The sequence below is a fragment of the Populus alba genome, chromosome 8 (genome assembly GCF_005239225.2).
Source record: "Populus alba chromosome 8, ASM523922v2, whole genome shotgun sequence".
Lineage (NCBI taxonomy): Eukaryota > Viridiplantae > Streptophyta > Magnoliopsida > Malpighiales > Salicaceae > Populus > Populus alba.
Window position 1 is genome coordinate 9339566 of NC_133291.1, and position 10382 is coordinate 9349947.

At 33.8% G+C, this 10382-nt stretch overlaps 3 protein-coding genes across 3 annotated transcripts; 1 reads left to right on the forward strand and 2 right to left on the reverse strand.

Moving 5' to 3' along the window:
* Window positions 1–456: 456 nt before the first annotated feature.
* LOC118054223 (uncharacterized) lies at window positions 457–3924 on the reverse strand. The gene is made up of 5 exons (XM_035065710.2): window positions 3534–3924; window positions 2620–2786; window positions 1994–2293; window positions 1622–1885; window positions 457–1093 (listed from the first exon to the last, which is right to left on the reverse strand). The coding sequence occupies exons 1-5, from the start codon at window positions 3862–3864 to the stop codon at window positions 716–718; spliced, it is 1440 nt and encodes a 479-aa protein (XP_034921601.1). The 5' UTR covers window positions 3865–3924; the 3' UTR covers window positions 457–715.
* Window positions 3925–6260: 2336 nt separating this feature from the next.
* Window positions 6261–7335, reverse strand: LOC118054240 (probable calcium-binding protein CML25). Its single transcript, XM_035065736.2, has one exon. It carries the CDS (start codon window positions 7154–7156, stop codon window positions 6530–6532), a length of 627 nt encoding a protein of 208 aa, XP_034921627.1. The 5' UTR covers window positions 7157–7335; the 3' UTR covers window positions 6261–6529.
* Window positions 7336–8174: 839 nt separating this feature from the next.
* Window positions 8175–8504, forward strand: LOC118053130 (ubiquitin-conjugating enzyme E2 4-like). The gene has a single exon (XM_073410904.1). The coding sequence runs from the start codon at window positions 8175–8177 to the stop codon at window positions 8502–8504; it is 330 nt and encodes a 109-aa protein (XP_073267005.1).
* Window positions 8505–10382: the final 1878 nt, after the last annotated feature.

Consider the following 10382-nt stretch of genomic DNA (forward strand, 5'->3'; position numbering starts at 1 on the left):
CTGATACAAGGTGATCTCCATCTTGATCACTCAAACCCCTTGGTAATCTGGGAACATTTGTTTGTCTGGGTGTAATATGAGCGAAAAACTATAAATATTGGAAATATCTTAGTAGTTTTATTGTCCATTCCACACATTTATTGCCTTCATATTCATTTTCTACTATCTGCCATCAAGAATTTATTGCTTGAAAAACATCTTCTCTGTCCAGGCATAACAAATCTAAGGAAATTAGAAAAGAAATATCTGTAAAGAATTTGCCCTTATGGCAGTAAGAAGTTATGCACGTACAGTGATTTGTTTCCAATTCTTCCCTTACAGGCTTACGGCAAGCAGAATCATAGTTGTGCTCATTAGCACTTTAACGGGGAAAGCTGAATAATTCAACCAATTCAAGAGGTAGCGCGCAGAGTTGAAACTCTTGCACTGTAATTGATCATTTCCCTACAAAGCCTCGGTAAAAATGATAATTGATCTTATAAAGATGTATATTTCCTCAATTTGTGTAGCATAATGCAACTAGAGACAACCGCCGCTCCCCCAACTCAGTATCAAGGAGAGATACGGACGCCATCCCAAATAGAATTTTGTAAATAAACGAGACAGTCACCAATCCGTATGGTAGCATACATTGTCAATTGCTATATTGGAATATGACCTCAAGAACGAATAAGACGTAGTTAAAACTTAAAATGACTCCCCTCCCTTTTACAAACTATCCTTGACAAGCCATTGTGTCCTTGGACAAAAGTGATTTCGCTCTTCTTGTTAGATCTCTCATCACATCTATAATGACAGATTTCTTCTGGATTCTAAACTGGATGGCCAGTTCAGTGGAAGCTGAAACACCTTGTTTCAATGAGGATTCGTCTTCCATTATTTTGGTAGGGAAGTGCTCAAGTGCGATCACACATAATGCAATAATGGTGCGATAAGCAGCTACTTCATTTGCAATTCCGAGAGGAGCATCAGCTGATAAAGATTTGAGAGTGTCCATATCATGCTTGCGCACCATTTCCATGTCACTTGCCAGCAGTACTCTAAGGGCTGCCAACAACCGTCCATCTACCAATTCTTGACCTCCTAATGTCACCTGTTAAATGAGACAAACAGGAAAAGACAAACAAATTACTTCAAATTTCAAAATAAAATAAAAACCCTGATTTGTTATGTATATACAGTTAAAACCAATCTCGTTTTGTTCAGCACCATTATTACTTTGAAAAGCTGCAGGCAGCTTATGACTTACGGGTTCCTTTAGGCTGACTTACAGTTCTGGATACTAATAATTTTTCAAGAACGGTATTGGGGTTCCAATTATTATATAAACTATAGAGCAATGAGAAAAGTATTCCATTGTCTCCAGCAGATTCACATGCCTTCAAAGTTTGTTTGCTTATTTTTCCTTACAGCATCTCGTTCTAATTATTGATGAGAGCGTTTTTAAGTCCTTGATTTGGCTAGATTCCTGGAGATCATTTATAAAGGCACTAGGTTGCTCTACACAAAAATATATGTTGTTTATTTTGAGAGAAACCCACAAAATTAATACTTGTTGCTTTCATTAAAAAGGATGATGGAGAGGGAAAAAATAGTCAGAACATCACAGAAAAGCACAAACCTTGAGATTTGCAGCTTCACCATCTAAATTTAACTGGGATAAAAACTGTTGTTGCCATGGAGCTGGTGAAGAGAACTTAGGTGAAGATACCCCAGCAGCAACACTTGCAGCATCCAGAAAAGCTCCATCATATTTGAGCTCAATGCAGTCATAAGGGTTTGAAGGTATCACAAATCCATAATCCAATAAGAAAAGATCATTGTTCAAGCAACCATAATTCAGTAGTATGGCATCGTTTTGTTTGATTGGTGTTTCTGCCACAGCCTGATTTGAGAAAGCATGAGACTTTTAACCAATAATTGATCTATCACTTCTTTTTGGCCCAAATTAGTAGCGAGTCAAAAATAAATGAAAGGAAATGGAAAAACCTGCCTTTATAAGCATCTTTGCACTCCCTGCATCTTGTTCTTGAATAATTTGTGCATTTGGATTGAAGGCATGGTTGCACATGTCGATGAGAGGAAGCATCATGGGGGCATCAATGCAGGTTCCATCTGGGAGCTTTTTTCCATATAAACGAAATGCCCTGGATGAGACTGCTGACATTGACCACCCAAGAGAGGATGCATCTACATCTTGCCTGCCAAAAGGATGATCATTTTGTTTCAGGTTTTCAACAGCACGCTTGACTTCTTGTTCAAAATCAAGAAGAAACCTGCATCTTCTATTCACCTGGCATGATGAAATATAAGCTGTGGTTATTTTCAAAGCTAACAACGGCAACCAAGGTCCATCTTATGGTCCAGACAAGGATATGATGAGACCCAGGTAGCCTGCTCAGGATTATCCATACTCCATAGATAGGAATAACTAGAATCAGTTGACCTGATTTCAAAACAAAAGAACAGCTACATAATTTCTTGTAATCACACTCATCAACAGAAATTTGGTCCATGTACTCAAATGTATGGCACAGTTTTCCAGTTTCACCTCAACCATTAATTCTCAACCTGATTTTGGAGGAAAACGTTGACTTTCAAGCTGATCCATGGAAATACCTGGTATAGAAGAGGAGCATACTGCAAGTTCTTTATATCCTCCCCTTGAAAAAATATGGGCACGCTATAAGTTTGCGGCAGGTTGCTGATGTATGGCCACCAGAAGGAGTTGACCCTTGCTCTTTCTTGAAGAAGCTTCAAACCCAATTTCATTGCCCACAGTTCATCTGTCAAATGCTCCCACACGTCCAATTTACTCGTGTTCAAAAGTGTAAACAGCCAGATTTAAAATACATGGAGTTACAAACTCGTGTTGTGCAAAGAAAACCTTATCCTACAGATATAAGGTTTCACATTATTGGAAGACTAAAAATAGCACCTTCCATCAAAGAGCACCAACAGAAATATATCACCATCAATTTGGCATATGATTTAACATGTTCCCTCGCAAAAACTGACAGCAGAAGATAAAAGACATACATTCCACGAGTCATCACCCAGAAAATTGATATCAAATAGAAGATGCTGGTTAAGAAGTCCAGAGTTTCAGTTTTCGGAAGCCTCACAATTCTGAGCCTCTAAAATGTACATAACAATATCTCCTGTTTACTCAACATGAGCTCTTAATCCGTACATCAAGGAAGCAGCTTATAATAAAACCAAACCACGTTTTATATGGAAAAAACAACTTAAGCATATCCAAGCTATTATTGTACTGACAAGCTTGAACTAAGCTTTCGATCCATTCATTGACTTCTAAGCTATCCTGGTTGAGGATATATTGGCCGATGAAATACAACATTCACTACAGTTACAATACTAGCATTAATATAAATTTATTAGGACCACAATGAAGCAAAATTGCAAAAATCCCCCATCCACCAAATAAAACCCATTTGCAGTCTTCTAAAATCAAACAGAACGAGCACCCAAAAAATACAGAGACACCCACGAATAGGGAAAAAAATGCATACCAGGAATGTTTTGGGCCAGTTTAACCAAAACAGAATGTGCCTCATCAACTCCATCTTCAGCTCCAAATTTTAAGGGTATGTTATCAGGAAGGACAATAAGCTGAGACCCTTTTGGGATATCATGAGAGGCAATCAAACCAAGACCATTGGTTCCATCTTGGGATATTTTAATGGCCTGGTGCACGAACCCACCTTCGCGCCTCACCCATTTGATCAGGTCTGGTGGGTGTGGGACCAGACGCTCTTGATAGGATGAGGCTGTGGCCGTGGCAGCGCATGTTAGTGGACGGCAATTGGTTAGCGAGGCCATTACAAACTTTGAAACAGCCATGATTGGTATCCTCAACCTCAAGCTCTGCTACACTGAAGTGAAGCCGCCCACGGAGTACAACTAGACAGAAGAAGAAATTAAAAATAAAAAAAAAAAATTAAACCAGTAAATTTTATGATTTTAATAAATCTTGCTCTTTTTTGGGTCTTCACTATAGTTGGGCCACAAAGGTGAGGCCAAGAGCCCAACACATTAAGCTCCTCAAATTTGAGGCTGCCATTCATATTGACCTTCAGTCGGTTTAACTAGTATAATCAATGGTTTAGGTGATTAAGTTTGATTTAAACAATTTCTTACTCGATTAGACTGGTCTAGAATCTTGATCATCCACTTTCCATCGGCAAAGAAAATCTGATCAAACCACTCACACGTGTTGAGAAAAATGAATGATTATAGTGCCAACGCATCGATTTCTAATTTATTTAGCTATTATCCGTTTTGAGTTAAGAGTGGTTGAAATAAATGTGGTCTATTTTAATTTTGATCAGAGGTAAAGGAGGAAAGCATGATAATCACTGTTTTGGTTATTGACATGAAACAGGACTTTCTTTGATAATTAGTTAATGACATTATTTTACTGAATTCATTGCGTGAGCGAAATAATCTCGGTCAAAAAAGATTGTAGTGACATGAAACAGTTTCAGATAAAACTACTTAATATTGTTAACAAAAACTTAAAATAATCTTTTCAAAATAATATTTTTTTTTTAAGTAAGATTTATTTAACTACCAGCTAGGTTTTTTCCCCAAAAAAAAAAATCTCACATTATAAAAAACATAATAAAAATAAAATATTTGAATTAAAATTTGGGAGATTTTTTTATATTTTCACCGTGATTTTTTTTGTTATAATGAGTTGATTAAGAAGCAGTTTGTTGTTTTTAATAAATAAAAATATTATTTAAAAATCAAAAGTGATTGGTACCTATAACACACTTTTTAGAGAGTGGAAAAGATGCATCGTTTTTTTAAGTGGTGTGTAAGGCATCTTTTAGTGGTCCAAACATCACCTCACATAATGACTTTAAAAGCATCTTGACATCTTTTCCCGGTAATCAGGCGAGTATACACGATAAGGGCACCAATGAACTTTTTTTACCCTCCCTCTCCTCATAAGGTTTCACGTATGCCTTTTCAAAATTTAATTTTGTCCATTAGTTTGTATTTGTATCAATTTTATTTCTCATTATCTTAATTACTATTTGTTTTGCTTTTAATGTTTTTGGAAGTTATTTTTTTTGTCCCTGAGCATTTGATTTTATTTAATTTTTTTTATCCGATTTGATTCTTGTTTTTTTATTGCTATTTTTTTATCATTTAGTTGGTTGATTTTATTTTTTAATTACATCCCTCATTATTTTATTCATTTAATTTTTATATCATATTTTTATCATTTATTATTATTTGTTTTTTTTTCAAAAAAAAAATTGAATGATTAGAAATTTTACTTCGTGATTTTTTATTGCCTGTCTTTTACGGGATAATTATGTTCTCATAACACATATCATAGGATTTTGAAAAGTAACTCAGTTTAATTTTGATTTTTTTTAGGTTATTTAAAAAAAATCAATTTTATTATCTAACATTAGATTATTGGGTTTTGAATTTCATTATTTTTTTTTTTTTTTTATTGGGGTATTCCAATCTCATTTAATGAATCATAAATTAGTTGTGTTAATTCAAGTTAACTTGATTTTTTTATGTTTTTTCATTAATTTTTTTAGTTTTGTATTTTCATAATTTAATTTGCTTGAGAGTTGATATCTATTATTTTATTCAATTTCTTTTGCGGAGGATTATCTCTATTTTACGACGAAACCATGAATTTGAACATTTTAACTGAGTCATGTTTTTTTATTATATTTTAGAATTGATTTTCTTTCCATTCTTGCACTTCATTTATTGTTAATTAAGCTTTGATTTATATATATATATATATATATATATATATATATATATATATATATATAATGTTATTCTTTTGCATCAAATTTTTATTTTATTATTAAATAAGATTGTTAAGATATTTAATAATATTTAGATGATATTTTTTATAATATTGATAAGTATTATTTTTTCCTGTTAGTAATTGTTGTTTTTTATTTTTATTAGGCTTTTTCATATATATAATTCTATTATTGAATTAATCGAAACTTATTTAATCCATTTATATCAATAATATGGAGCCTAGATTTTTATTATTAATTTTAAAAACACTATCAATCACCTAGATATTTTTTTTATATTAGTAAAAAACTAAAAATGTGTTTTTTTTTTAAAGTATTTAAGTAAATTTATTGTGAAAAGAAAATAGAAAAAAACTAAGCTATCCCTTGACAAGTGAAAGATAAATGGACCCGTGAAAGATCATTCTACCCCAAGCTAGTTCACCCAATTTTTTTTTTTTATTAAAAGCAAAGATGTAAATTCACTATGAATCACGCCTTTGTTACAATATTTTTTTCACACCATCAAGTTTTTTTTTTTAATATTCACAAATTCATTATCCAGCAACAGAATTCCCAATTTATAATTAAAAAACAATAAAAATAAAATAACAAGAAATTAAAAATAAAAATAACCTGCAGATTTTGTTTCGAGAAATAAACAGAATCCATAAATCACCACCAACACAATACCGACCACCACCACCGCCATAAATTCTCTAACCCCTAGTTCCTCTTAGAGTATCCATGGAATCCCACCTAGCACCCATCATCATCATCACCTTAAACTCCTCGAAATCAATCATCCCATCACCATCTCTATCAACCCCACTAATCATCTTCCTGCACTCAGCCATTGAACAAGGCTCCCCCAAACTGGCCATCACTTTATGCAATTCTTCAGCAGAGATCGACCCATTTCCATCAATATCATAAACTGAAAAGGCATCCTTCAGATTCTCCATTACCTCATTTGTATCCACCCCCTGTGTGTTTAGCGCCACAAATTCTTGCAAATCAATGAATCCATCACCATCGGCATCGAATTCTGTTATCATCCTTTGCAGCTCCTCTTTGCTTGCTTCATGACCCAATTTTTTCCAGAATGAATCCAGTTCAGCAGATGAGATCTTGCCGTCTCCATTGACGTCGAATTTCTTGAAAACTTGCTCAAGCTCTTCAACTTGGGGTCTTAGCCTCACAGAGGGTGATTTGGATCCGTTTATCGAAGCAGCCATCCTAGAGGGTGATTTGGATCCGTTTATTGAAGCAGCCATCCCAGATGGCGAATTGATAGAAGAATCCGATTTCTTGGATTTGTGGTTGAAAAGGCATTTAAACCCCATTCCTTTCCCATGCAAAAAAAAAAAAAAAATGAATGAAGGGGAGAGAATGGTGGTGTTATTTTTTAAAATAGAATGTTAAAATTAGTTGTTCGAAATTTAATTTAGTTTCGGGAAAAGCAAATTTGGAAGGTTTGCTAGGGAGGAAGGAGACAGTTTAGGCGTTTCATACCCATCATAGAAGTCCATTCCATCCTCTCTTAATGCTTCTAATCTCTTCGTAATTATTATTATTCATTTTCTACTTTTTTCTTAAAAAATCTCAAAGAGGATAGAATTTGCATGTTCTTATTATGAATCGCATCTAGCTAGTGCTGATACGTTACTCAGGATTTCTCTGCAACTCGTATATATATTTACCACAACAAGATCCTCCTTTTAGCACACTGAAAATATTCAAGAAACTAATCATAACAAGCCCTTGAAATGTCTGGGAATGTTGCTAGTTACGTGTTTTAAAAAAAAATTGATTTTTTTTTTTTTAAATTTTATTATATATTTTTTTATTGTTTTGATGTGATAATTAAAAATAAATTTTAAAAAATTAAAAAAATATTTAGATGGACAACGTCGAGGATGCATCTTCAGCATCTCCAGAGCCTTGTGTATTGGGTTAATCTATGGATGGCTTGTGTGCTTCAGACAGCCAGCAACTAGTAATCCCCCTGTGCAGATAAAGTCTACATAGATGGTTTCTTAAAGACAGAAGGAATTAAGAATTCAGTTTGTAGAAGATCATTCTAATAAATTATGATTTACGTGCTTTTATTAATGACTTACATATATGGGCATGGAAACGGTATTTAATTCTTCTGTAATGGAGCATTTAGAATTAATTTGCGCATGCATGAATGCATGGTGAGGCATTAAAAATAAGCCATCCTAAATGTTTCCTATATAAGATTCAGGACTCTCTCTCTCTCTCACCATCTCTTGCACAAGCCTCGTTTTCTGCTAGTGAAATACACAACATCCTTGATCTTTCAGTGCCTACCAATTAATTAATCAATAAATAGATTCAATGTCGAGGATCAGGGAGAACAGGATGAGGAAGGAGTCGAGTGACATTGCAAGGGACAATTCATCTGAATATTTCAGTGCAGGTATTGCCACCGGAAACACGTACGACTGGGAGGCCACGGTTCATGGGCCACCGCTCGCCCCATATGCTGGCGGTGTGTTTCAGTTTGGTGTCAGTTTTCCGCAAGAATATCCATTTAAGCCACCGAAGCTAACCTTCTTAACCAAGATTTACCACCCAAACATCAACGACAAGGGTAGCATCTGTGTAGACATATTGAAAAACAACCGGACTGCAGCCAACACAACGACTGCTGTATTCAACAGCTAGCATATTGCTTCTACTGGCATCCCCGAACCCAGATGATCCTTTGGTGCCTGGTATTGGTAAGAAGTACATCAATGATAGACTCGAGTTCGAGCAGGTAGCTAGCATCTGGACTGTCAAATATGCAGGCTTAAGGATCAGCACCAAGAATTACGAGTTATGGACAAGCACATCCTATTCGTATTAATATACTATATATACGAAAATAAGAATTGTAGTTTAATTTATAATTATTTTGATTGTCTGGGCCAGCAGGATAAGTGATTGCGTAGGTGTCGTTGTTATTTTTTTATTCCTTCGAGCATTATGATTTCCTTTTAATTTAGAATAAAAGGATGGTACTATTAATTTATGGTTAATGAAATAATTTAAAAAATATATAAACTAATGGAAAAAAGAAAAGAGTGGTTAAGGATAGTAAAAAAAGCTGATCTTCCTTATAAAATAAAATGTAAATATTTTATTCTAAGATATCCCTGATTGATAGGCTGAGGAACTTGCTTGCTTCTTTTTGTCTGCCACGTCTTTGTTCCAAGCTGAAAAATGCTCTAATGGCGGCCTTTTTTTTAGACTCACTTCCCTCTTCCTTCGCTTCATCGAGTGTATTTACGCGCCGCTACTCTGCTTCTATCCTAGGACGCATGCAGTTAATTTTAATGTAAATATTTTCGCTTGCCAACAGTAGAAAAAGGAAAAAAAATATTTTCGTGGAACCTGACACCAGCCACATGCCTAGCACTGTAAATTCTAGGCATATAGGTAAATGCAGACAGCGACAGCCATCACGGGAAGGACAGTATGAACGTGTTTGTCAGTGTGATAGTAGTTGTTTTTTAAATAATTTTTTGTGTTAAAATACATGTTAATGATATTTTTTTATTTTTTAAAAATTATTTTTGATATCAGCATCAAAATGATTCAAAAAGTATAAACACACTCAATTTTAATTAAAAAATTTAAAATTAATAAAAATATTGGTTGAAACACGCAGAGCTAAACAGGGGAAACACATGGTTAGAATCCTTGACTTGACTTGCCCGCGTAAGGACCATCTCGCCTTCAGTTCTCCCTCGGCTTGCCCTGTTCGATACTCTAATCAAATCATTAATTTTAATTAAGTGATAATGGCCATGTTGGCTTTATTATGATAATGACAATTATTGTACTATCTAAAATCTTCTTTAACGAAGGGAATCCATGACCTTCACCCTATGCTTAAAAGGCGTAACCCCAGATTTTTCTTAAGCATTTTTTTACTCAAAATACGTGTTTGAAAGTTTATTTATAGTTATTTTTTAAAATAATTTTTATTTATAAAAATATATTAATAATATATTTTTTTTAAAAAAATTATTTTTAAGATTAGTATATTAAAATAATTTAAAAATATTAAAAATATATTAACTTTTAATTTTTAAGAATATTTTTGAAACCTAGTGTGAAACACCCTCTAAGTCAAGTAAATTATTTTCAGTCCCTAACTCTTAAACATAATCATAGCTTAGTTCTACAAATTTCAAAGCATATAACTTAGCTCCTTTGACTTATGAGGGGTGTTTTTATATTATTACGAGCATCTGTTTTTCTTTAAGAGCTTAAAAAGTGACAAGGTACCTTTAGAATTAAGAAAAAAGCGGCAAAAGTTTTAATAAATCAACGATGAACATAAGTCAAGTGATTAGTTTGTTTTAAAAAAAATATAAAGGACTAAATTATTAAGCTATCTAAAGTAACAGGACTAAATAAAAATAAATACAGTCGGAAATGTCCAATCAAATCAAGTCATGAGTCCGGCGACTATCACGCAGAAGAAGTCCACTGTCCAAAGGCGCGCTTGTGGCCGTGAAAAAAAAAACATTTTTTTAATATTGTTTTTAAAAA

Coding starts and splice junctions, on each gene's coding strand:
- LOC118054240 (XM_035065736.2), bottom strand. CDS start 7,156: ATGGGGTTTAAATGCCTTTTCAACCACAAATCCAAGAAATCGGATTCT.
- LOC118053130 (XM_073410904.1), top strand. CDS start 8,175: ATGTCGAGGATCAGGGAGAACAGGATGAGGAAGGAGTCGAGTGACATT.
- LOC118054223 (XM_035065710.2), bottom strand. CDS start 3,864: ATGGCTGTTTCAAAGTTTGTAATGGCCTCGCTAACCAATTGCCGTCCA. Junction 2,294..2,619: donor ATGCTCCTCTTCTATACCAG/GTATTTCCATGG, acceptor TCATCATGCCAG/GTGAATAGAAGATGCAGGTT. Junction 1,886..1,993: donor GTGCAAAGATGCTTATAAAG/GCAGGTTTTTCC, acceptor TTCTCAAATCAG/GCTGTGGCAGAAACACCAAT.